A 27,584-nucleotide genomic window follows, 5' to 3' on the forward strand; every position below is an offset into this window, starting at 1 on the left:
GTCCTGGGAACCTTGGTGTCTCCAGTTTTCATTCTAGATGTCTCAATCAGAAATACTTTAGACCTGGGAGACCAGAAACGAATACCTTTGAAAAATGTATGACTTGAACTAAAGTTAAATTAACTGTTTAGAGGGACAGGCTGTCATGTCATGTTGTGATCTGATGTGCATACAGATCTTTTATACAGTCTATGATACAGATTACTGAGAGAACAGTGTCCATGGAAGGTGACTTAAGTCTACTACAACAAGTGACCAATAGACAATCTTTCTCTTTGTATTCATGAAATGTGGGTCTTGGGTGGAAGGCAGCGCTGCACATGAACTCTGCTCTATGAAACACAACAATGAAGGATGTGGTTTGCTGCAGGTTGTAGCAAGCCTGTGTGAGGCTGAGTCTTGTGTAGGGAGGAGAACGCCCTTGCCAAAAATAAATCCACTTTAATTGCATGCACTACTAGTTCCTAGTAAAGGCATGACATTCAGTTAAGTCATTGCAGTTTCCCATGAGAACTAATCAAACCTGACCGTGTCTCTCACTGTCGTCTAATTGTTTTGCCCTTTGAGAACTAATCACACCTGACCGTGTTGTCTCATGCAAGCTACTTTCTTCCTCATACATTAAAGTGTAGTCAACATATCAAAGACAATCCTTGCATGGCATGACTGAAAAAATAATCAAATAAGTATCAAGCAACGGGGCGAAACAAGGAAACAGTTGTTTTGGTTTCAGGTTCGTGCAGTCAAATGAAAAAGCGGTTTCATCTTCGTTCTGTTCCATTAAGTGCTGTCATGTTTGCGGACTCACAGGCGTGATAGTCGCACCTGTTTCCGTCTTAGGCAAGCAATAACAGGTTATCATATTATGGGACAGAAAGTAAAAAGTCTGAGCTGGGTCATCCAGACATATTTCTTACAACTTTATCTCTCTTTGGCTGCAAATGCTGGGGGATTTCCAGATACAATAAGATAGTGTTTCTCAAAGTGGATTCCAGAGACTCTGTGGGTTTCTTTTAGGGGGGGGGGGGGTCTAAATTGAGCCGTACAAGTCTGTAACTCTGACAGTATACAAATGGAACCAAAATGGCATTTGGTTCCATTTGTATTCTGTCAGAGTTAAGGGGAGACCTTGAAATGTAAAAGCTTGAGAAACACTGCAATAAGACAGTGTTTCTCAAAGTGGATTCCATGGACTCTGTGGGTTCCTTACTTCCTTTAGGGGGTTCTAAATGGACCCATACAAGTCTGTAACTCTGACAGTGTACAAATGGAACCGAATGGACCCCAACGGGTCCATTCGGTTCCATTTGTACACTGTCAGAGTTAAGGGGAGAACTTGAAATGTAAAAGCTTTAGAAACACTGCGATAAGATGTTTGTTGAACAGGGGCGACGCCGTCCCCCTGTTTGCAAAACACAACACTCGGTTCAAGAGAGGAAAACATACGCATCGATTCCATTCATGCTTGTTATGGCAACTGACCCCGGTGACATTTGAGTTAAAATTAGACCAGGGCTTTACGTCGGTCGACCCCATACTTCCTATCCACGCGTGTGAAGGGGGCTTTCTTTGCGCAGTATGACGTCGGCGTGTGCATGCGCCTGCAGGCATGATGCTGTGACTTGTGACGACACTGCCGCGTGTGGTTTTCGTACCACAGCCCTGTGGTACGAAACCCCCAAGTGACACCAAGCACTTGCATCCTGTGTTTACAATAGCAAGAGGATGCTGTGTGTGTGTGTGCGTGTGTGTGTGTATACGCCCTCTTTTGACACATGTCAACTGTTCCAAAACAGAAGCCGTTGCCGTGGTGACAGTGATAAAATAAGGCGGAGGAGAGGGATTCCCTGAACAACAAGTCTTGAGAGAGGAGAGTTGAAGAGGAATCACCTACGCGCCCCAAGAGACTCTATCCGACACAGCATGGAGCAGCAGCAGCACAGCAAGGTGGAGCGCTTCATAAAGCTGGGCTATTCCCACGGCGACATCCTGCGCGTGCTGGACAGCCTGGACCACGACGCGCAGACCAACGACATCCTAGAGGAGCTGATAAAGACTGGCCACAGGTCGAGCAACAGAAGTGCGTCCATGGGCTCCCAGCCCAGCCCCAAGCTGGTCCCGCGAGGCTGCGGCCCCCTCCCGACCAGCTCAAACTCCAGTCCTAAACTCTCCCCATCCAGGCCTGATCCAGCTGCAGACAGAGACTCTAGTGCTGGCTTCAAGCCAGTGGTCATTGATGGGAGCAACGTGGCCATGAGGTGAGTGACCTTTGCTTAGTACCACCAATATCAGCTTAAGTATTAGTGTAATTCGTTATCAGAGTCCAATGAGATCCTTCTCTCTTTACTTTGGCCATTGTTTCTTTGTCTGTTGTTGTTTTTAGTGAACTGATATCTCACAATAACATACAGTACTTGTACTATATATTATATCCAAAATACATGATACTGTAGCCAATTAAGAAAAGGCATGTATCTCTCTGGTTCTTCCTAAGTTCTTTCTATCAGCGGTTTAAATGTTTTAAACTTTTCAGAGATACAGTATGATGTTCTACAGGACAGTGATGTCACATAGGTAACCAGTCGTGACTAATACGTTATAAGGTTGTACAGTATGGGAGCGTTTCTCTGTTTCTATGTGTCATCTTTTCGACACCCAAACCTAACCCTTACCCTAACCTCCGTGGGGTGAGTCACTAATCCTCCCGACGCTCCGTTGTCGAAATGACGGTCGTTCGAAAGAGCGAGATTTCCCCGTACAGTATATCGTCATGCACAAAATGTGTAAATTGTTGGTGAAGGCAAAAATATATATTTATATATGGTATTGTACGTGACCATGCTGTTTTGAATGAATTCAAATTTGTCCTGTCTTTGTGACTATAACTGCCTACCAGCGCCTCCATTGTGATTCAGACCTGGTGTGAGTTTGCTAACTACATCACCTTATACTTCCTCTTAAATTAAATGGGAAGTGAAACCCTGATCCGAGCCTATTATATTTCATCCTAAATATGGAGAAGTGAAGACTCCATGCCTCGTGACAGGTATTTCGAGGTGCATGAGGGCGTTATTTAAGGCACAAACCACATTCTAAACTGTTAAGAGGACAGCTGTAAATGCCCACAGTACCACTGTGGGTGCCACTGTGCCACCTTAGCCAGGACTGACCTAAAATCCCATGTCCACCACGAAGCCGTGGCTTGTGATTTGAATAGAAAATATGAGGAAATTTGTATCTATAAATAAGAACCTTCAGTTGATACAGAGAACAAAAATAAGTTGTGCCAGATACACCCAGTATTATATTCCCTTATCGCCTGTAAATAGATTGAGAGTGAAAGAGAAAGAGGGGGAGGACAAAGGTGTTTTTTTGCTGTTGCCATTCCTCCTCAGACACGCCAACCACATTTTCCTCGAAATGAAATCTCAGGTACTGGAAATGAGGCCCGGCGAGGGAAAAAGGCAGCAATGAAGACTCGATTAAAGCAAAATTCACTCATCAACCATTTAAAACCGTTTAGATGACACGATTCCACACCAGATTCCACAACAAGGAAACCTGAAAAGGAAACCCTATAAACTGCAAAACGTGCTGTTGAGGAGGCTTATAAACTGCAAAACGTGCTGTTGAGGTGGCTTATAAACTGCAAAACGTGCTGTTGAGGTGGCTTATAAACTGCAAAACGTGCTGTTGAGGAGGCTTATAAACTGTAAAACGTGCTGTTGAGGAGTCTTATAAACTGCAAAACATGCTGTTGAGGTGGCTTATAAACTGCAAAACGTGCTGTCGTAGTAGTCGTGTAGTTTCTCAGTATCGGTTCATCCAGTCATTACTAACCCAGTCACATCATTCACTTCCTCACATGATACATAGGCTACAGTACTGTATATGCATGTATGCCTTTTGGCATGGAGGTATGCAAAGTGCGTCTCTTCTTAAAATCACATTCCATTATGGAAAGTGCATACATTTTTCTACCTGTGCAGTGCACCTGCTATACTTGAGAGCCCCAGCTATGTCTTATCTTCTGTGCGCGCGTTGTATATGCAAATCTGCCGTGCTACCACTTCCTGGTGGCAGCATGAGGGGGAATCCCCGTAGTCTGTTTACTGTCTCTCTGTCTCATAAGCCAATCCATTTCCTCAGAGATAGGGTATATATCCTTATATAACCACTCCTTTTCTGGTATTATTTTTTAAAACCTTTAAAAAAAGACTAGTGAAAATAGCCGATCTACAAGCTCAAAACGCGATCATGTGACACTTTGTGAGCTTGTAGATATTTTCTATATTTCTGCACAAACAACAAAAAACGCTCTTCTCGGAAAAAAAAAACGTAATGATAGAATAATCACCATACGAAAATAATCAGTAGTTGCCATACTAATATGCGTGCACTCACTGTGAGAGTGATGAGACATTCATGACATACAGTACTGCACATTTAAGCCCCTTTTCGACTGCAGCTTTAGCACCACACTACACAACACTACAACGCACCACATAAAAATATCTACATTTTCCATTACACAAAAGTACCCCTATCGGTAAGAAACAAATTGACCCTTTTAACTGTGATTATAACACACTATAAAGTATTAATGTATATAATACACTATAATAGTGGTTATAACACAATAGAATCTATATCTAGTGATCAGTCATCATTATGAAGTGGTTGGCCCTGTTTGGCCTAGCTCAGACCTACTCTGGATTGGATACGTTTTAGTACCACGTTTAGTACCGCTTTCACACCACTCTACCCAGGTCCTTGTAGTGGAAAACCTGGCACAAGTGGGCGGTGTGGAGTGGTGTGGTGTTGGGCCATGTCAGTGGAAAAGGGGCTTTAGGCTAGAGCAGGGTTCCCCAATTAGTTTTCCCCAAGGGCCGAATTATGTCTAGGGTACCAAGCCGAGGGCCACAACATTGCAGTGGGTGACGGTGGCGTTCCCTCTACTCCAGAGACAGTTCAGATATCGTCACTGTCGGGCAGAAACCTTGTATCTCCAAGTTTCAAATGTGTACGTTTTTGGTAAAGCAAAGCCCTGCTTCATCATACAAGACCATTGCACAAAAGTGACAAAACAGTAGCCTCCCGCGGGTCGCCTATTGGGGAACCCTGGGCTAGAGGAAACAAACTCAGTAAACCCACAGTGTTCATGTGAACTCCTGAGGCAGTGAAATGGACCCAAACATGTATTTACCTTCCAGTTTTTCCAGTACAGGGTCATACAGTATGAACTTTGCCAGGCATCACTCAAGTGTTGCCTTGAAGTGAAGTGCCTACACTACAGCGCTCGTTAAACAGTCACTTTGCAGCAGTACATTTACTTGAGTACTGTTGGCTAGTGGAGTATTTGTTTTGACTTTCACTCTGCTACATTTCAAAATTAATTATTTTAATTAACTACATTTCTAGGAAGGGACTCTTGGGACTCTTAGACTCCAAAGGAAATAAGCCATAGTGCTTTCTTGGGTTTAAAATCCTCTTAGCCGACCTTGTATTGAACAGTACTTTCCTGTGCTTGTTTCTTTTGCTAACTGCTAATAAACTAGACCAGGTCAACCTGGTTGTGCCAGACCCCGGTTCTGCCAACAAGATGCCCAGGCTAGAGGCTATACTAGCTAGCGATTCCACAGAGACTGCAGGATCGATGCACAGCACCATTCAGGGTAACAGTGGAGTGGCCTCTATCAGAGTTCCCCTTAAATTTGTTAACAATACAGGCTCTCCTGAAGAGCGCAACCTTTGTTTTTTGCAAGGGTTGCAAACAGGTAAAAATCCATATTCTGAAACATCTTTCACACAAAAAAGAATGTCAGATACATTATGATATGGATGACTTAAAACAACAGGCCAAGGATGACCCCCTGTCTGTCATCATCATTTATGACATCATGCCTTTTGTAGGCATGTCATCATCATGTCATCATCATATATACCCTTTATATAGAAAACCCGGACAGACCGACATTTGCTTATGTAGGCCTACCCATTTCATGGGTCTGGCAAATATTCAATCAAAAACCCAAACTTACAAAGATATCCTACTAGAAATATAAGAGACCTCATTCTGTCTGTTCCCCAATCTTCTCCTCAGTGGGATATGACCAATGGAACTGAACTTGCACATGGGCATTGACCATTGGCATATGAAGACAATGGCCAAGCCAAATACTCCCTTTTTTCCAAATTAAAGCGGTTTATTCGCATTTTTGTTAACAGTCCTCACAGGCAATGGGATCTGTAGTCATGGTTGCAGTCCCATAGCCTGGATTGACAGTGGGTGGAAATGGCGGGTATACACTCGTATTATGAATTAATCAGTTAAGCCCCATTTGAAATATAGTGAATATCAGATCTACAAGCTCACAACGCGAGGTAGATGTTCTCAATTTCTAAATGATACCAAAAAGAATACTTGAGTATTTACTAGAGTATACACTAGTAAGATGCCTCAGGGCAACAAGCGACCTCACCCTAAAGGGCAGTGGAGCCAGAACAGTTGGTGTAGTGGTTAGTGCATATGCCCTTCATACGGAAGGTGAGTGGTTCAAACCCTGCCTAAGCCGACGTCAGCAAGGGGGAGAAGACGACAGCCAGCCCCATGGCCTCCCCTAAGTAACAAGAAATCTTGTGAAATAAAATGTTGTCAACCAATCATCAAGGATGATGATACACGAAAGAAGAAGAAGTGACATCAGAGCATGATGTCAGAGCGGCAAACCCATAGACCTTAAGAAATGTGTACACGTCTACACGTCCAGACAGACGGACACGGACGGAAAAGCTGTGATAGGGCGAGGTCGCACCACAGTGATGTGGATATGAAGGATGTGGACATCAGGGTTACTCCATATATGGGCATAAAAGGGACTTGTTCCCCTTGATCACAGGGATCTCTCTAACAGGGCATCATTAATATTGATGACATCAGGGAACTCCATATATGGGCATAAAAGGAATTCTGTTAGTGTGACATCACAGTGAAGCCAGAGCGTGATGTCAGAGCGGCAAACCCATTCTGTTAGAGTGGTTCCCCTGACATCACAGTGACATCAGAGCATGATGTCAGAGCAGCAAACCCATAGAGCGTAGACATGTATAGCCTACAAATCTACACGTCCAGACAGACGGACACGGACAAGCTGTGACGTTTCTCACAGTAAACTGCGACCGCCGGTCGCAAAACAATACAGTACTTTGTCCACCACTGCTTTCAGTGCTTTGCAGTGCTTCTGTATAACCGCTCGGGGGGAGAACATATTTCTTTGCGGTGTTGATAGATTTTGTGGGAAAAACAAAATACCACTCATAGCCAGTTCTCCATTAAAGACAGAGGTTCCTTACTCTGGAATACATGCTTATTGCCAACTCCTCATTTACACTCAATAACTTTAAACATAGATTGAGGGCCAGCCTGATGAATCAAGCCTCTCCACTTGCTTCTACTATTTAATGTAGCCCTACTTCTGAATACACATACACACACGTGAAGACACGTGCACTTGCGTGCGCGCACACACGCACACACACACACACACACACACACACACACACACACACACACACACACACACACACACACACACACACACACACACACACACACACACACACACACACACACACACACACACACACACACACACACACACACACACACGGTACTTGTTGCCACCACAGCCTGTTTCCTGGCAAAGGGAGAAGAGGTGTGTGAGTGTGAGTTATAGAAACTGAAAAAAGGAAGCTGAATCGTTTTTGAATCTTTTTGCAGCCATGGCGACAAGAAAGTGTTTTCCTGCAAGGGGCTGCAGCTGGCGGTCAAGTGGTTCTGGGATAAAGGGGTCCGGGACGTCACAGTGTTCGTACCCCTGTGGAGGAAGGAGCAGCCTCGACCCGAAGCCCCCATCACAGGTGAGAAGACTGCCTTTTGTTGCCTGGCTCCAGCCCATAGACCCGCCCACTCTCTGAGTGGACTGGTTCTCTTGGTCTGGTGTTGTCATATGACGCTAAAGTTTCTCTGGTTTAGGCAAAACCAAGCCAATGAGAGTCGAAGCCTCAGAGGAGGGGGTGGGTCTAACTTTTGAAAATCAACAGAAACAGTGGAGGGAGGGGGAGCTCAGCCAAAGCTCTTAATTGCTCCCTTTGAACTTCAAAGGGGGTTGTGCTTACCTCGTTAGCATCAGAGACAACGACCAGTTTAATGCCTGTCATAGAGGGGAGGAGGAGGGTGGAATGTTTTTGTGTACACACAAGTCACAACCCCTCCTACCAGATCTCTTGTGATTGGGAATTTCAAATTTCAAATCCTCTCCCCTTTGAAATCTCTTGTCAATGTCAGACTCAAGCTCAGCGCAGAGTCTGAAATCAGGCTATGCCTTTTGCACTGCCCCCGTATCAGGGCGGATGCCTGTCCAATAAATGAGCCCGAGTGGTTAATGCGCATACCGCATGTAGGCTCTGATGCAGACTGACAGTGAGTCCCGGGTTCGATTCCTGAGCCCGGTGGACCGTTGCTACGTGTGGTCACTCCCCTACTCTCTTCCTGTTTCCTGTTAGTCTCTACTATACTGTTTGAAATAAAGACAGAAAATATCCCTAAGAATCCAAAAATAATAAGCAATCAAACCATGGCGTCTTTGCTGTCACACTGCCAGATATCACCAATACATGGCCACTGTTCACTGTGCCTACTCACTGCCAGTGCATTAGTCAATTATGTTTACAAGACTTGTGATTTTGTACTGGTCCTGCTACTGCAGTGATGCTCAAACCTTTTTTATTTTAAGGACACAATTTAATTTGTTAGGCCTGTTAGAACTCTTGGACTCCGATCTACACTGTGATATCCTCAGTTCTTATTAAACTCTCAAGAGTCACAGACCCATAACGGTCCTTTTGTGTAGGCTACTACTACTGTATGGTCACGGTGATGGTGCAGTACTACTATCAGTACTAAGCTGTTCTCACGCATGGTCCAACAGCGGTTAAGATACAGTGTTCAGTGTCATCTCCGTGGTGTAATAAATGTTATCTGAAACCATGTCACAATTGTTTGACAACTTAATCCACATCCCTTTCATAGCTATCATGGAACAGGGAAGTGGAACCATACTAAAACACAGCTCATTGTTCACACGGCAAACAAAGCTGTTCAAACCACTTTCTACCAGGCATCCCTATAGGCTATTTTGGGATGTCATTATGGGTGAAAAGATTAAAAAAAAGAAAAGTTCAAGCAATATCGGCTCTACAAGCTCACAACTTAAATTGGCTATTGGCGAATAACCTTGGCATACTTTATGAGTACTAGTTCTGTACCCGGGGGTGTGCGATGAGGGATTCAATGTAGGAGTCAGTGGTAACGTTGGAGAACCCAGACCGGTTGGGCAGAACAGTCACCATCGATGTCTAGTTGTGCAACACCCGTTGTATCCGTCTGTCTGTCTGTCGGGAGGCTCTCTCCATTCCGACATGTCGCCACTCCGAAATGGACTTCTTATTGTCGGAGTGGCGACACTCCCCATGGGCCTAAGGTTTAGGGTAGGGGTAGAGATAGGGTTAGTGTCGGAATGGAGACATGTCGGAAAGGAGACATGTCGGAGTGGAGAGATGCACCCCTGTCTGTCTGGCTCTTTTTAATGCCCATATATGGTGTTCCGTGTCCACGCCAGTCTGTGATGTCAACTCCAAATGTGGGAACTGTAGTGATGTCAGTCAGTGATGTCAGTTGAGCTTTGTTGATGTCAGTTGGGCATTGTTACCACGGTGGCGACACTGTTTGGTATCAGTGATGTCAGCATGTAGACAGACAGTCAGACAGCGGACAGACATTCGGTAAATGAATAGCGATTAGATGTACATGCTTGTACATCTGCTATTTTTGAACATGTTTTAAAAATCTTGATTATGTTGAATAATTTAGAATTATTACGTAAGTACCAAGAACTAGTGCTTTAGAAGGCAGTTGTAGAATCAGCCTCACGGTCTAAACGGGACAAACCTCTGTGTGCAGACCAACACGTTCTCCACGAGCTGGAGAGAAGGAAGATCCTGGTGTACACGCCGTCGCGCTGCGTCAACGGCAGGAGGGTGGTGTGCTACGACGACCGCTACATCGTCAAGCTGGCCTACGACCTGGACGGCATCATCGTCTCCAATGACAACTACCGCGACCTGCAGACAGAGAGCCCCCAGTGGAAGAAGTTCATAGAGGAGAGGCTGCTCATGTACACCTTCGCCAATGACAAGTAAGTAAGACACACCACTGTCTGGATGCATCTTATTATGTAGTCTAATGCAGTATCTTATCTTGTGGGTCGGGACCCCCAGAGGGGTCCCCAAATTATTTTGGGGGGTTCCCAGATGTTTAGCTAAATGTTAAAATAGTTTTCTCACTCAACAGTAAACAGACCAACATACAGTATAAGTGTGTACATGGTATCTGCACATTTCTAAAGTGACAATTTAAGGACTTTAAAGACCTTTTTAGTACCTCTGCTCAAACATTGGTCAAATTGTCAAATATTAGAGGCAGAAATTGTGAAAATAGCCGATCTACGAGGCATTGTGAGCATGTAGATCGGCTATTTTCACATTGGAATAAATCGAATCAAACTAAATGTAATGTCAACTCCTACAATTCCAAGTGCTTGTGCAAGGTGGGGGGTCCCCAGTTCAAATATGATTATTTTGGGAGTCGTGGCCTAGAAAGGTTGAGAACCACTGATCTAATGCTGTGGTTCTCAATGTTTTCAGGCAGTGACCCAAAATAATCATATTTGAACTTCATGGGGACCCCCCAAAATAATCATATTTGAACCGGGGGACCCCCCACCCACCTGACAAGCACTTGGAATCTAGGAGTTGAGGCATTACATTTGGTTTGACTCGGTTCCCCAGATAGACTACATATTACTACACATTGTGAAAATAGCAGATCTGCAAGCTCACAACACAAATATTTTCCTCTTGCTTATTGGACAATTTAGTCTACTTGCCAGCCCATAGAGCCCCATTGTGAACCCAGACATATTGAGTACACCAATGTTTTATGTTAGAAATGTTGAGTATGGGTCCCCAGCATGTAGAAACTGCCGGATGCTAACTTGCATATCTTGAGCAATTTTCATAATTTGCATAATTCGATTTATTTAGCATAATCCCCCATAATAATGGATAATATGTCAAAAACTGATTGGCCGATTTGAACAATATTGGAGTGGTTTTGGGGGGTATTGAGGATGCTGAATCCATTTTCTAAATTCAAAATGGCCGTTTTAAACCGGAAATGGCCTTATACCAACTTAAAGTGGGGTGATTTTGATACTTTTTTGTTGATTTTCCAGTTGGTATATGGCCATTTCCGGTGTAAAACGGCAATTTTGAATTTAGAAAATGTCAGAAATGGATTCAGCATCCTCAATACCCCCCAAAACCACTCCAATATTGTTCAAATCGGCCAATCAGTTTTTGACATATTATCCATTATTATGGGGGATTATGCTAAATAAATCGAATTATGCAAATTATGAAAATTGCTCAATTATGCAAATTAGCATCCGGCAGTTTCTACATGCTGGGGACCCATACTCAACATTTCTAACATAAAACCTTGGTGTACTCAATATGCCAGGGTTCAGATTCTGGCAAGTGGACTAATTGGCCAATGTTTGACCAGATTTTAATGTAAAGTTGGTTACTTTTGATGCAGTAAAGGTTATTTTCCTTTTCAAAGGTATTAAAATGGTCTGGTTGCACACTGCTGCGTTTTCCGTTGCGAAATGCGTTTTTCAGGGCAAGGAGAGAGAGAGAGAGAGATAGAGAGACCAAGGGACTGAGTGGTGCGCGAAACGGGCGGCAGTGTGCAAACGTGACTGACATAACGTGAGGTTGATTTTTTTATTTGCGTGCTCCGAAATTCACTCCGATATTCGGCCCGAAAAACGCAGCAGTGTGCTCCCCCCCCCCCCCCCTTTTTCTTTGTATTCTGCCTTTTGTATTTGATGTTATGCTTTTGAAACTGATATTATCCTAGATAAAGTACTATGTTCTATCCGTCTGTCTTTCAATGTTATATGAGATACTTAAAGTGTGGTTCCTGTGGAAATAAGCCTCGGCTTTCTAGGATCTCCTTTTAGTTGACCTTGTACCAGTGATTTGTACTGTCATGAAACTGTACTTTTTTCTATTGCAAACTTCTAATAAATTCTTCAATCAATCAATCAAAAACCAGCTGAATCCCTCAATTGTCACTTCACTGTCATATGGGACATCAAGTGGGGACAGGTAGTACAAGCTGTATTTGGCTGCAAACCCTCTTTGGGCAGGATCCAACTTTGAGAATCACTGACAAGTAGCTGCATTATTTAGTCTACAGTATTGATTTATGAAGGGATAAAACAAGTTTACTTACACAACAGGCTGAATACAGGAATGACTGACACATACAAACACGCGCGCGCACACACACACACACACACACACACACACACACACACACACACACACACACACACACACACACACACACACACACACACACACAGGAAGACATAACATACAGTACAGAGGAAATGGATGAAGGGGCGAGAGTGCCATCTGCTGGACAGGTAGAAGCAGCGCAGCTGTGACAGTTTCTAGTGTCTCTTTGCCTCAGTAGGCTTATATTCATCATATAGAGGCCTACTGTAGGCTACCATGAAATGCAGAGGGCAGGGATTTATGCCTCTTCACAGACTTATTGTAACTCCAGGTCCAAATCATGGAGGCCATGATTAAAGTAGTTATGCGACCCGCTTCTCACCGTGTTGTCTTTGTCTTGTTCAGGTTCATGCCCCCAGACGACCCTCTGGGGCGAAACGGTCCCACGATTGACGACTTCCTGCGTAACAAGCCCTGGTCTGTGGACAACAAGCTGCAGCACTGTCCTTATGGTGGGTTGACACTTCTCACATGTTTTACTTCAGTAAAAGTAGCCTACCAATACCACATAAGTATTGGGATCCAACTATATATTGAATAGTAGAAGAATGGGGGACTGTCTTCACTTACAAAACATTTATTGGTAAAGATACAACGTTTTGGTCACTCGGATGATGAAGGTCCCATGAGTCCCCCATTCTTCTGCTATTCCAGTTCATAGCACCTGTCCCTCTCCTAGGTGTCACTGTGTGCAAATGGACTTTTTTCATCAAACTATACTTAAATGTACCAAATAAATGTAGGCTACTTCGAAAATAGCAGATCCATAGGCTCACAACACATGATGCGTTTTGCGGTTTGGATTAAAAAAAAAGGGATATTCCACTTGTATTATATTTTTCCCCCATAGAATTAGTAAAAATAAATGAAAAAAGTTATAAAAGAAAAAACACATATTAGGAGGGTAGTATGAGTCACCAGAAAGAATAATGGGTGTTTTTAATGAATCTATCATGGTTAAAATTGAGTTTGAAGTCACAATGAGTGTGACCGAGGAGGAGGGCCTGGTAACATTTACATCAAATATCTAAATGTTGAATAAAAGCAAATTAAAAACTGTTCAGGGTGTTCATAAAAGCCTGATTAGATGATAAAATGTCCAAAAGTAGTTTCTTTTTTCAAGTGAAATATCCCTTTAACTAGGCACTTGAGTATCTACACGTAGGCTACTTATTTTCCAGTTTCCACCACTGCTTCTCACATGCACAGGGCTCACCTCACGACACGTACCCACACAATCCAACTCTAATCAAATTACATTTCCTTGTACTACACGCCCGGGGAATTCACTGGAAGTCTCATTCAACAGAGTCAGCTCTAGGCAGCTTGGAGGCATCTTGCAGGTACATGCAGGAAGAGTCACCATTCAGGTTTCAACATGAAATATATTGAAGACAAATAAACAAGTCCCTCAATGCTGGCCGCTTTCCAAGCTCAGAGGAAACTAATATAGGCCCTATGACCAATGGTTTGAGATACACCATACTTACGTGTAAGCTTACACTGTATGAAACGTGATACGTAATAAATTTAAACTTGATTATGCTAGCTTATTGTTGGAGAGCTTAAAAACGAAATTCCATTCATCAGTTCTCCATCATTAACTCACCAGTAGGTGTCACTGGTGGTCACTGTCCTCCTCCATTATGTAGCCACTACAAACACATCATTGGACAATAGTTAATAGAACTAATAACCGTTTCATAAAATAATCCATTAGTAATCATTCCCTATTTTGGGTATGTCATCAAACATATAATTTTCCGAATGTCTGAGTGTCTGTCTGTCTGTCTGTCTGTCTGTCTGTCTGAGTGAGTGAGTGTCCGTCACAGCGTTTCTCCTCAGTGGCTGGAGCAATTCATCTGAAATCGCATCACCATTAGCATATGAACACACCTGACACAACTGTGAAGCCCGTTTGTCACTTTCACAAATCATATGCTGTATATTAGCATTTTTATGGTTTATCTATATCTATTCTGCATCTAGCATGAGGCATATCTATTCTGCATCTAGCATGAGGCAACATGTTTAACCAGCTGTGTGTGTGTGTGTGTGTGTGTGTGTGTGTGTGTGTGTGTGTGTGTGTGTGTGTGTGTGTGTGTGTGTGTGTGTGTGTGTGTGCAGGCGGGGCGGGGGGGGGGGGGGGGTGTCTGGCCCTGTTACAGATGTTGTCCAGAAATCATGCAGATTGGTACCTCTATAGCCATTAAACGAAACGGGTATTTCTTACATTGATGCTCCTACATATTATCATGCAAGCACCAGTTAAAGTTACTTTCCATCCCTCATATACTGTGTGCACAGTGCACATCCCATAACCCACACACTGCACATCATTTCGGAGCTCATATCTTTGAACGGGTAAGGGCTAGTTAATTATAGTTTAACATTTTCAAAAACGTTCAGAAATAGTGGTAATAGTTGATCTATAAGCTTGTAGATCAGCTATTGTAACTATCTTTTCCCCGAAACTGTTGTGCACAGGGGAATAACTAGGGTTTAAGTGGTTAATCAATCAATATATTGTATAATAATATATTTACACACGCTTCAGGGGTGCCCGCTGGCCTACTGGTCCAGGCGCATACCACTTAGGCATTGCCACATGTGCATGGATGCCTGGCGGCGGTGCCGGTTCGATTCCCGATCCGGACAACCTTTGCCGTGTGTCACTCCCCATCTCTCCCCCCATTCCTGTCAGTCTACTGTCCTATCAATAAAGGCATAAAAGCCCAAAATATATAATTGAAAATAAGGAATAACTGCAGCCCCAGACAGATGTGCATGCCAGGGCACATGAGGTTCACAGGGGCCAACCCATCTGTCACACAGATTAGATCAGTTGATGATTCATGAGGCTGCCTGTCTGTCAGTCACTTATTAGTCCTGAGAGAGCTGCTCTCCACCACGTAGTAGTGGCCCACTCACACAAACAAAAGCCTTTTTATCAACACCTGCGACAATAACAGCTTTGAGTGCCAAAACGGCAAGCCCGGGAATGGAATTTAGTCCTGTAAAATGGCTCACAAAGAGCCCTAATAAGCATCCGTTTGTGTACCTACAGTATAGGAACAAAAAGAAGACTGTAGACCCAGACCTGATTTATTTGCTAAGCCAAGTGTGTTTACCGTACAGCAGACAGCAGCGTCAGACGACACGCACATCCGTGTTGACAGTCTCTTCAAAGAGAAACAGTGTTATATCTGTGTGGCCTGTGTTTTAAAATACTATAAATACCCCTTTTTTGTATTTATTTAATTTCAGGAAAGAAGTGTACCTATGGAGTGAAGTGTAAGTTCTACCACCCAGAGCGCGCTAACCAATCACAGCTGTCCGTGGCGGATGAGCTGCGAGCGATGAGCAGGCCTGCGGCGGAAAGAGCGAAGCCCGGCTTCTCCACCTCGACTAAAGCGCCAGGTCAGGTCGTCGACCAGGACGCATCGCGCGTCAGCCCGGCTCCCTACCACGACCTAGAGCGCACCGTTTCTCATCCACACACGTACCTCCCGTCCAATCCCACTCCGCCCCCCCTGGGTAAGGACGACCAGTCACACAGGGCCTCGCCCATCGAGCAGTTTGTCTGTCCAAGAGACACCGGCAGTCCAGGCACACCCCAGTGGAACCCCGGCTACCGCCTGTGTCCCAGTCCGGATGTGGACGAGGCCTTTGGCTCCCTGGATAGCTACCTGTCCAGGATGCACATCCAGGACGCCACCAAGAGCTCAGAGAGACTGCCCTCCTACGGCTACAGCAGTGGGGTGGCCAGTTTGGTCCAGGGCAGCGAGAACTACTTCCCCTCTGGAACCTATGGCAGTAACACAGAGAGACAGGGTGGATACCCCTCCTCCACAGACGGTTACTACACCCCACAGAGAGCCCTCCAGAACGGCTGCGACCACCACTCCCACACCTGCGACCACCACCACTCCACGTGTGGCCCGTGTAGGTACGCCCACCAACACACCCATAGCCCCAGGTTCATCCAGCATCCACCCAGGGGTTCCTGCCCGTCTCTGCATCCACACAGCAGCGAAAACCGCGCCATTTCCCCCAACAACCAGCACTTCCCGTCCATCATCACAAAGAGACAGAGCCACAGCTTGCCGGAGGAGCACTGGGGGCAGGGCGGTGCCCGCGATGCAGGGTTGACCAGGGGCCAGAATCAGACCCCCAGCAGCGAGCAGAGAAAGAACCTGAGGAGTCAACTCAGCACCCTCTTTCCTCAGAGCGTGGTGGACCACATCATGGCCTTGTACCCCCATGTCGTAGACGTGTCACAACTGATCACGCTCATTCAGAGGTACAGAGCCGGCCAGAATCAGTTCACCTTCTAAGCCATGCAGGGCTGCAACCTTGCTCGCTTGCGTTTGCGGCAGGCCTTAAATGTTGTCATTTTAGGTGAAAGGCCACTTGTGACTTGGCCTTAAGTTTTGTCCATTTTTTGAGGACACAAAGGGCAAATGCCAGGGCAGGAAGGCCATCAAATAAAGATTTAGATGATGGTATTTACAAACTGGTCCATGCTCCTGCACCAATCAAAGTCACTGGATTGGTTTAAAGATGGGAACTCGAGGGAGTTCAAATTTCAGAATCTCAACAAAAGACAATGGTGTCTACATGACAAGAAAGAGACACCAGTGTCTACTGTCTACATATCGACCAGAAAGAGACAGAGGAGAACGTGGTATAGTCAGCTGGGGCATTAAGGCCACTGTGGCCTCAGGTCAAGCCAAACTGAGGGGCAACGGCTGCCATGGCCTTCATGGCCTCCCTGAAATTCCTGACCTGGTTTGCGGAGAACATTCTGAAAACTGAGTACTACGTAGCATCAGCATGTCATTCAGAATCTAAAGACTACAACTAAATATATATTATCCGGTGAATTCTCTCGTAGCAACTGTGAATATGCATGCAATTACAATTCACACCGTTATTAAAATACTATTACTCTTACTTTAGTACAATGTGGGTGAACAGTTGGTGTTTTATGTTTTAAGCATTAAAGGTCTTCACAGGATGAAGAAAAGGCTTTATTATGTAGCAGACTGAACTGTGCTTGTATGTTGTTTTTTATACTGTATAAGTGCAATGCACTACTCTCTACGTGCTATCGTTTTCGTAGCATTGACTCGACGTTTAAATCAAAGCAGCATGTGTTGTTTTCTCAGGTTGCCTCAAAGTGAGGAGAGCCATTTTGTACCATAGCGAACAAGCATTTACCTGTATTTGAATATTTGTTATCACTTTTATAAATGTTTTTACTGTACATAAAAACTGTATATGAAATAAATGAAGCCCCAATCCTTGTTTTTCTATATTTCTATGGTTACTGATTACATTTTGACCGAAGGCTACAGTCTGCATCACATCACATCAGACACCTATCAAACATATAATTTTCCAAATGTCTGTCTGTCTGTCTGTCTGTCTGAGTGTCTGAAACAGCGTTTCTCCTCAGTGGCTGGAGCAATTGATCTGAAATCGTTAGTTGTCTGGCCCTGTTACAGATGTTGTCCAAAAATCACACAGATCGATACGCAGTATCTCTATAGCCATTAAACGAAACGGGTATTTCTTACATTGATGCTCCTACATATTATCATGTAAGCACCAGTTAAAGTTACTTTCCATCCCTCATATACTGTGTGCACAGTGCACACCCCATAACCCACACACTGCACATAATTTCAGAGCTCATATCTTTGAACGGGTAAGGGCTAGTAGAAACAAACCAGGAGAACATAACTTTACTACCAGTAAGACTCCCTAATCGGGAGATAAGCGGCCTCATGGTGGCGCTAGAAGAGGGCCATGTGAGAGCTTGTGGTTTGTCTGCCAAGGAGTATGTGTGCAAAGTTTGGCATGGATCGGAGCAACGGTGGCGGAGATAAGAGTAGCAAAAGTGTGACATGATGACGTGACAGACTGACTGCCAGCCAGTCAGCCAGTGGAGGTTTTGATAGTAACTGCGACCTGACGGTCGCTACAACCTCCAGTCAGGGGTAGATTCTGATTATTATTTTTTTTTTTTTAAAGATTTGTTTTTGGGCTTTTTGCTTTTATTGGATAGGACAGTAGACTGACAGGAAATGGGGGAGAGACAGGGAGTGACATGCGGCAAAGGTCGACCGGATCGGGAATCGAACCGGCGACGCCGACAGGCATTGATGCCGAAAATGGCAATGCCTATATGGTATGCGCCTGGTCCACTAGGCTACCAGGCGCCCCAGATTCTGATTATTAAAGGTCAATGTAATTCACAGACCGCAATTTCATACAATATGCATCATTAGACTACAGACCCCCATTATATTTAATCTCTGGGACCCCAATCTAAGGTTTGTGTTGCTAGGTATGATTTGACCCCGAATTCCATGACAGTCTACAGAGAGAGGTTACACTCTGATCAAAAGGCCATTAATGTAATTTCTCTAAGTGTCTCTGTGCACAACAGTAGTATTCTCAGCTTCCAGAAGGTGGCATCCTCATTTCCTGTTCCAGTCCATTTCCCCATAGCTTACAGTAGATTTGATTGGCTCTGCAGCAGGTTTGGACAGGATCTTTTGAAAAGTCGTGAAAATGTATACATGTATTTTTTTAAGCGAACATTTGTAACTAAAGATTTGCTTCTGGGGGGTTCCTGGAACTAAATATTTTGGGGAAACATAGGTTAGACGGATTTGAAATAGGCTATTCAATGACTTGCACAAAGTTTCATGATTTTTCTGATATAGCAGATATACAAGCTCGCCATCTGCTATTTTTCAATAGTTAAAGCACAAAATGATGCATAATAATAGCTTCCCAGTCTAAATGGGTCAAACCTCCTCCCCCCTATCATGGGGGGCCCGCAGTGAATCCTTGTACCCAGGGCCCAGAATTTGGTGCGACACCCCTGCTGGTGAGGGAACCCCCACTGGAAATGGTATAATAATACAAATTTAAAAAGTAGTCGAACTATGGTGGACTAGGTGGAGCGGTATGGGAAAAGGAGGCAAGCCCCCTGGAACTCCCTCAAGGTCCCCTGGGGTTCCACCGACAGACCACCTGTTGAGAACAACTGATCCAACAACGATCAGTTAATGCAGTGGTTCTCAAAACCTTTTTAATTTCAAAGACCCCCATACAACTGAGTGTGTACAAAAGGAACACTCTGTAGGTACACTCTCATAAGAGTCACAAACCTATAAAGGGTCCAACAGGGTCCACCCTTTAAGAACCACTGTGTTAATATAAAGTTACATTTGACGCTTGACACCCCATGAAAAACTCCCCTCTTGTTGTCATGACAAACATATTTAGAAATCCAATCTAGTTCCTGGTGTGAAGTCACTTTCCCCCAGGTTTAAATGAATGATAGACAACCAGACAATAGCCAGCCAGCTACATGACTACTGTAGCCCGCCCAACTCTCCCTGCCTCCATTCCATTGTTGCTGAGAAGTTGGAAATCCTGGCTGGAGTTGGAATCCCTGCACTAGATCTTTAACACCCAATGTACTTATTCATCGCCAATGTTCTGTTTTTCAAAAATGAGTTAAGTCTTTAGTCATTTTAATACTAAGATTTAAAAATAAATTGAGCTGAGGTGTTGTACAGTACCTGGCAAAGTGGCTTGTAGAATGACTGTCTTAGCCAGAGACGGCCTGCAGAATAGTCTTAGCAACTACCAAAATATAGAAAAAATAAAAACAAATACTGCAGAATTCACTAATCCTTTTTCCTCAATGTCGTGGCTCTTGATCACCACCTGCTGGTGCAATTACAACAGGTTGCACCAAAATGGTTCAAATCAGCTTTCCCAGATAAAATCAAAAACACTTTAGATACCCAAATTTGTTTTGTTTTTTTCCATTTAATAAAACATGTATGAACCACCTCTTCACACCAAGGTGCAGACAAAAGCTGAAAACTGGGTTTCTTTGGGCTTAAAAAGGTAAAGTATGGCATAAGTGCTTAAGAGACAACTACAAATTCTTTTTCTACTTTAATTGGATTTAAACAATACTAAAGGTTTTCTTTTTAAAAAATGGCACTTTTGATTTGTGACAGCAAAGATTATCAATACAATTTCTAAAGGCACTAACGTAAGGCAACATTTTACAAAATGTGAACAAATTCACAGAGTAAGTATTCCACAGCTAAGGTGAAGTAATCTCAATAAAGTAAACTTTTTTTGAACCATCCTCACCGATAAAAGCTTATAAGAGGACAATAAGCCAAATAAAAAGATTAACCACGTAAAACCCTATACAGTATACTTAGTTGACCAGGGTCCCCCAGGGCTCCATCCCACTCCCTTTTCTCCCCTCTGCATCAAATATCTTTGCCGAAAATAGCCAATCTACAAGCTTACAGCAGTGTTTCTCAACCATGGTGCCTGGGGACCTTTGGTGTGCCCCTGAGAAGGGTAGCCAGTATTGTGTTTATCTTTTTAAAAAGGATTTAAACAAGTGAAAACAGCCGATCGGTGAGAGGCGTTGTGTGCTTGTAGATCGGCTGTCTTCACTACTGTTGTGCGACAGCCTTGTATGATGAAGCGGGGCTTTACTTTGCGAAGAAAGGTACACATTTGAAACCTGGAGAGATACAAGATTTCTTCCCGACAGTGACGATATTTACACCTCCGTATTATGTTGGTGTGCCCATGGATTCTTGGGACATGAAGTGTGCCCATGCTGAAAAAAGGTTGAGGAACACTGGCTTACAGAGTGTAGATCTGCCATTTTCACCAAACGCTCACCCCCAGAACAGGTACACCAGGGTTCATGTGGTTAAACGAGTTGTGCTTGGTGGTCTCACAGGGCTTGATGATGGGGTGTCAGGAGGAAGCCAGGCCGTCCGTGGGTGCAGCTGCAGTGGCTGAAAACATGGTGGAGGAGCTTGCAACTGGCATGTCGGCGGAGAACAGCCGACATCAAGTTGACGTTGTTGCGGACCAAACTCTTGCTGCAGAACAGGACAGGGCCGGGATGCCCATGCCAGGCGGAGGGTTGGTTGGTTGGTTGGCTTCCCAAGAGATGGGAGTTGGCAAAAGGCGACTGCATACTTCCCAGAGAGTCCAACTGAACACAACTTTTCGGCAGGAGTATGCAGCTAACTTAACCCTCAAAGACAGGGAACACGCCCAAGTCGCGTTAGATTTTAACCACTTTAACCATTATTTTATGCATTAACTATTGAAAAATAGCAGATCTACAAGCTCTCGGTGCCGCGCTGCGAGCTTGTAGATCTGCTATTTTTGAAAAATCATGGAAAATGTGTGCAAGTCTTTGAATATCTTTGAACCGATCTTTGACCAGACTTCTAAATCCTTCCTCTAAATCAGTGGTTCTCAAACTTTTTCATATCAAGGACTCCCAAAATTACATTTATTTAGCCACGGACCCCCATCTCATGATATGTTGTTCCAGGGAAACCCCAGAAGCAGAGATTTGAGATACAAAAGTTTGCTTTGAAAAATATATATTGAAAAATGTGCACACATTTTCACAAATTTTCAAAAATAGCAGATTTACAAGCTCGAAACGCGGCACCATTTTTCAGAAGTTAAAGCATAAAATAATGGTTAAAGTAGTTCAAATCTAACGCGACTCGGGCGCATTCCAGGTATTTGAGGGTTAAGGAGGGGAGGGAAGGAATAGGGGAAGGGGCGCATGAAGTAGGGCATGTCAGTAGCAGGGTGAGGGACTGCGAAGATGCACAGGCTGGCAGGGAGGGTGGCACGGGTTGGCCAAATGCTTCTCTTTCTTTCTTTTTTTTTCGCCTTGTCTGCATGAGAGATCTAATAATACAGTTCTGACCTGGTGAATATAAAGGCACATGACATATATAAATATATTTTCTTTTTGCTTCGATTGGGAACAGGAATACTTAAAAACATTTCTAAACATATTCACTTTGATCTCTTGGTACACTGATGATGAAACCTCAATTTCTGAACAGCATGGTATCTACTTGGATCATGAAATCCCTATAAAGAAACGTTTCACTTTTTCAGTCCAACTATAACCATACAGGGAGACCTGGAGGAGGGTGGGGGGAAAAAATCCTTTTGATTCAATCTTACATCCAAACTCTCAAGTCTTGTCTGATTTGATGCGAGTTTTTAGGATGTAATGCAGTGAAGGAAAAAATATATATCATGCATCTCTTCTTGGCACTGAGGTGTAGATAGATATCCCCCAAGAAATAAACCTACATTCCAGTTGTCAGATGGCAGTTTGTAATTTTTGTAGTTTGTTAGTTTTTTTACCCTCAAACGGTCACAAGATCTTTGGCATCCTGCAAAAAAAAGAATCATTAAACAATAAAAAAAAGAAAACCTCATCTTTTTACTCGGCAGATCATCGTACAGGAAATTCAGCATTTACACAAGCGGCGAACAGACCGATGCAGACGACATAGCTTTGTGACGGCTGTAACGGTTTTTTCGATTTACTGTTCTGCTCCTCTCCTCGCCTCTTCTTATTTCTTTTTTTGCAATGCTTCCCCAAACTCTCACAGAAATCAAGTAAAAAGCTCAAAAAGGGACACGGTGCTTATTTGTTTGAAAGAGAGAGAGAGAGAGAGAGAGAAGAAATGAAACACGAAAAAAAAAGAAACAATAGTTAATAAAGTCTATAAAGCTATACTTACAAGGAAATAGAAGTGATTCATGTGAGGAGGAACAAGGCGTTGTTTTTTTGTCATTTTCTCTTTTTTAAAGGCACATTCGAAATTATGTACAGTAAAAAGCTCAGGGCAAAATTCTTCTTCCCTCTCCGTGTACTGTACACAAAGCATGCAATTTAGTTTCCATTTTTACCTTTTTTTTTTTTGGTTTTGTTTTATAAACTCACGATCGAAGGAGAGACGCAGACTGACAAGGAGGGATACTAAAGGGAGATGTTGGGGGTGTTGGGGTTGTTGTTGGGAGGGGGGGGGGGGGGGGAGACACCAGAGATGAGTTTTAGTGGCAGTAACACTGCTAGTTCCCCCATGACATCCTCTAAAACAGCAACCAAACTTAAAAAAAAGAAAAAGTCTAACAAGTAGTCTGATCGTTTTAGTTTGTTTCCCTTCAGACGTAGAGCGGTGGCCCAACCGTAGTTCCCATTCCTGATCACGCCACCACAGAAGAAAAATTATCTTTTTATTTTCAGCAAAGGCACATTGGTGCCTTAGTTGGTTGCACGCGTGTTATCTGTGCGCATATGTACGTATGTATGCATGTGCTGTATGTATGCATGTGCGTGTGTGTGTGTGTCTGTGTGTGTGTGCGCGCGTGTGTGTGTTTGTGTGTGTCTGTGTGTGTGTCGGCCCATCACACTTCCGGTCACCACTCATAATACTGTAAATGGAAGCAGCGAGGAGGTAACCCGGGGAGTTAAAGATGGCCCGTTGACGACGAGCAGGGAAGGGGAGCCCACACCATCACCAGTCTTCTCCAGGTTAGGTTAGGTATCATCCGACAGAGAGCCGTGGACGCCATCCAATCCAGCCTTCAGTGGACAGCATTTTTACCAACCTCAGGAGATACTGCAGGCTATGTGTGTGTGTGTGTGTACAGTATATGTGTGGATCACAAAAAGGAAAACAGGTCTCTCGATGATTCTCTCCCCCACAGTTCCCTTGATTTTTTCTTTTCTAGTATTTTTCATACTATAAAAACAAAGGGTTCTTTTTTTTCTCTCTAATCTAGTCATTCAGTCCGGGTGTAAAGGCATCCAGAGGGGAGGGCAGTAGGTACGTAGGTAGGTAGGTCTGGGATGGGACAGGACGGGATGGGATGGTTGGTTGGTTGGTTGGTGGTGTGGGTTGGGTAGGCTTGGGTAGGCTTGGCTTGGCGGTCTTGCTGTTGGCTCAGAAGTGCCGTGGGAACTCGCACTGTTCACAGCGGTTGAGGGCGGGGTGGTTCAGGAAGGTGCAGGCCGTGCAGCTCCACTGCGTGCCCTCGTCCTCCTCCTGCTCCGCTACAGGCTTGGCGGCGCTGGTCTTACTGCTCGACTCTGTGTGTGCAGGGGAGGAGGAGAGGAGGTTAAAAAAAAAATATATATATATATATATATAGTCAGGGGATTTTAACACCTTCTAAGCCAAGGGGGGCCCCTTAATGTTAAAACCGTACTATATCGCACATCCCCCCAGGGACTCTCAGCCAGGCCGTCTATTCCCGGACTTTGTCTTTAAAACCGGAATAAAAGCTTTTGATCCGAAAATCGGCGATCGTCTAACCTTCCCTAGTCACCACTCGTGCACTGATGGCTCATGCAGACCGTGCATGAAGCAGAGGTGACGTCAGCGCCTCTCCTTCTCCAAGGCACCTTCCACCCATCCGTTTACTGTCTACACACTCGAGCTCCTCCTGCAGCCATGCTTGGGGCTATGCTAGCGAAACTTTTCAGTTCTGTTCTTCAGTCACACATGGACTATTTGCGGGGACATTTACGTGAAAGGATCGCGCACGCGAAACGCACGGGGACATCGACGATCGGCCAAAACCCCCATTCTATCCCAACGGAGATCGAGAAAATCATGGTGAGTTACTGGCCTGGGGGAAAAAAAAAGAAGAAAAAACAGCGGCGCTGTTCAAGATGGAGGGGCTGCGGGGTCATGTTTATAAACATAATATTATGTCTCAGATCACAATACAATAATAGAAATTTCACGGCTAATCTACCAACCACCATTCTATTTCGGACTGCAACGTGTTAATAAAACCTGTGAATAAATTCCTTACCAAACGATTTCTTCACCAATGTGTTCGTAAAGGTGTCTATTAACATATCTAACAAAGATTGAAATTCAACATCCCTAGGAGAATCTTTGACAGCTAGGGTAATTCTGGGTCTCTGAGTCATCACTTTTCACAGTTGTATGGGGTCCATTTTTGGCCCAAGGAATGTTTTTCGTGCAAAACAAATGCTTGCAATGGATTCAGAATAATTAAAAACACCTAGTTATATAGTGTATAGTAAGTGAATGAGACCCAGAATTACCCTAGCTGTCAAAGATTCTCCTAGGGATGTTGAATTTCAATCTCTGTTAAATATGTTACCAGACACCTTTACGAACACATTGGTGAAGAAATCGTTTGGTAAGGAATTTATTCCCAGCTTTGACAGGTATTCAGATAATATTCCCTGACTAATAGGCCTGTCAGATCTACAAGCTCAAAACGTGTCGCGTTGTGAGATTGTAGATCGGCTATTTTCACTGTCGATGTTATTTTTTAAGTATAAAGTTGTGAAATATGTCAGAGTCATTTCTTTGTATATGGTCACTGTCTGGCCAAAACCTCTTAACTCAATTTTTGAGGTTTTAGATTTTTTTTGGCATAAATCAGGGCTATTGAACACCCTATTGAACACCCTTTACAAGTTTTAAAACCCCTGGATTAGGCATAACACTCCAGATTTGACTGTGTAGGGACAGAGCTACCAACCCTTTGGCAGAGGAGGGGACGGGCAGGCAGAGGGCTCCATCATGACCTCAGAGGTGACATTAAATCGACATCCTTTCTTTTCAGGCCCCATGCCTGCAACCTCCCACCGGCCCGCCCACACACACACATACGCACGCACACACACACACACACACACACACACGCACGCACACACGCACACACACACACGCGCGCGGACACGCACGCGCACACACGGACAGACGATTGCAGTGTAGATGACAAGGGGAGAAGTGCAGAGGTGACCAACATGCAAGTAGGGCTGCAATTATCGATTGTTTGCTTAGCAATTATTCTATTGATTACTTTTTTTGATTAATCCAATTATCAGGGATGTTTATTTTAAATACATATACTGTATAAATCAAAGAGTCAAATAAATAATCGATTACTATGATTAACCACTTCAGCCCTATTTTAACACTTATAGATTTGCTATTTGGTGTATTTTGCTACTGTAAAAAAAAACATTTTATACATTTTTTAAATGATCACATCGATTAGTTTGATTAACTGTTGCACCCCTACATCTAATCCAAGTATGGCCGTGAAATGTAACATGGCAGATGAATTAGCACAAGTACAAGACAATAGGCTTCACGGTTGAAGTACATAATGTCATTTAGGTTTTAAATGTGAAATGTGAAAACCTGAGCATGCTGCAAAAAAAAAGGGAAAAAAAAGGAACAAATGAAAATAAAGCCAGTCAGTACAGACCGCCCGAGAAGTACAGGAAGGAGAAAGTGATGTCCAGGAACTCCTTACTAAACTTACCAACAGATAATGTGGGTTTGGGTAGGACTGGACCTAGGAATCCAATGTTGTCGTAAAAGTCATGGATTGCACTGGGGTTAAAGTGTGGTCCTGAAACAGATGAAAAGCAGAAAGATATACAATCAGGGTTCCCACATATTTTTTCCAATTAATTTCCAAAACTTTTCCAAAACTTTTCCAGAATATTGAACCCAATTTCCAGGACTATATAACAATAATTCAGCTCAATAACAAGTCGCTTACTCCTGTGTCCAAAGACAGGCAGTGTATGCCAGTGGTTCTCCACCTTTTCAGGCTGTGACCCCCGAAATAATCATATTTTAAATGGGGACCCGGCACCCTGACGAGCACTAAGAGTTGAAGAATTTTGTATAACACGTTTCTATTTTGCGAGGCGTTATGAGCATGTAGATCTGCTATTTTGACATTTCTGCTTCTAATATTTGACAATTTGGCCAAAGTTTAATTTGTCATTTCAGAGGTATTAACAAAATCAATAACCAAAGACAATGCATAGCTATTTTTTCCAGGACCTTCCAGGACCCTTGATCAATGCCAAAACCTTTCCAGTACTGGAAAAATATTTTTCTAATTTCAAAATATTTCCAGGAATTTCATGACCGTGGGAACCCTGTACAGTTCACTGTGAATTTACCACCTGGATCTGACCATGGAATAAAACAAAATAAATCACGACTTCACGAGCGCCTTGAAAGATGGACTAATCACATAATGTTGATGTCTCTGCTAATCCAGGACTCTGCGTTATCCTTTTAGCTCAAATGTCTGACTTTATCTCGTGCCGTTTATATTTCTGTCTAATGCAGTGTTCAATCGATCAATGTCGACACACATGAAGTCCCAGATCCACATTT

At 43.7% G+C, this 27,584-nt stretch overlaps 2 protein-coding genes across 3 annotated transcripts in view; one reads left to right on the forward strand and one right to left on the reverse strand.

Annotated features, from left to right (window-relative positions):
* The window catches only part of tab2 (TGF-beta activated kinase 1 (MAP3K7) binding protein 2), a 118,420-nt gene that overhangs the window by 30,592 nt on the left and 60,244 nt on the right, over positions 1 to 27,584 (reverse strand). The window contains exons 6-7 of one of the 2 annotated variants that reach the window (XR_013962882.1): positions 26,710 to 26,799; positions 20,943 to 24,481 (exon numbers count right to left, since the gene is read on the reverse strand). Coding sequence is in view for 1 of the 2 variants with exons in the window: in XM_080745364.1 (XP_080601490.1) it covers positions 24,336 to 24,481; positions 26,710 to 26,799 (236 nt within the window). In the remaining variant the exon portion in view is untranslated. Of the gene's footprint in view, positions 1 to 20,299; positions 24,482 to 26,709; positions 26,800 to 27,584 lie in introns of those variants that run through there. The other variant, XM_080745364.1, reaches the window with a different exon arrangement.
* LOC308301140 (putative ribonuclease ZC3H12D) lies at positions 1,924 to 16,826 on the forward strand (the record flags this gene model as incomplete). The annotated part of the gene is made up of 5 exons (XM_080745034.1): positions 1,924 to 2,258; positions 7,781 to 7,920; positions 10,022 to 10,256; positions 12,835 to 12,941; positions 15,757 to 16,826. The coding sequence occupies 5 exons, from the start codon at positions 1,924 to 1,926 to the stop codon at positions 16,824 to 16,826; spliced, it is 1,887 nt and encodes a 628-aa protein (XP_080601160.1).

Source organism: Nannobrachium achirus, assembly GCF_963921795.1.
Source record: "Nannobrachium achirus genome assembly, chromosome: 16".
Lineage (NCBI taxonomy): Eukaryota > Metazoa > Chordata > Actinopteri > Myctophiformes > Myctophidae > Nannobrachium > Nannobrachium achirus.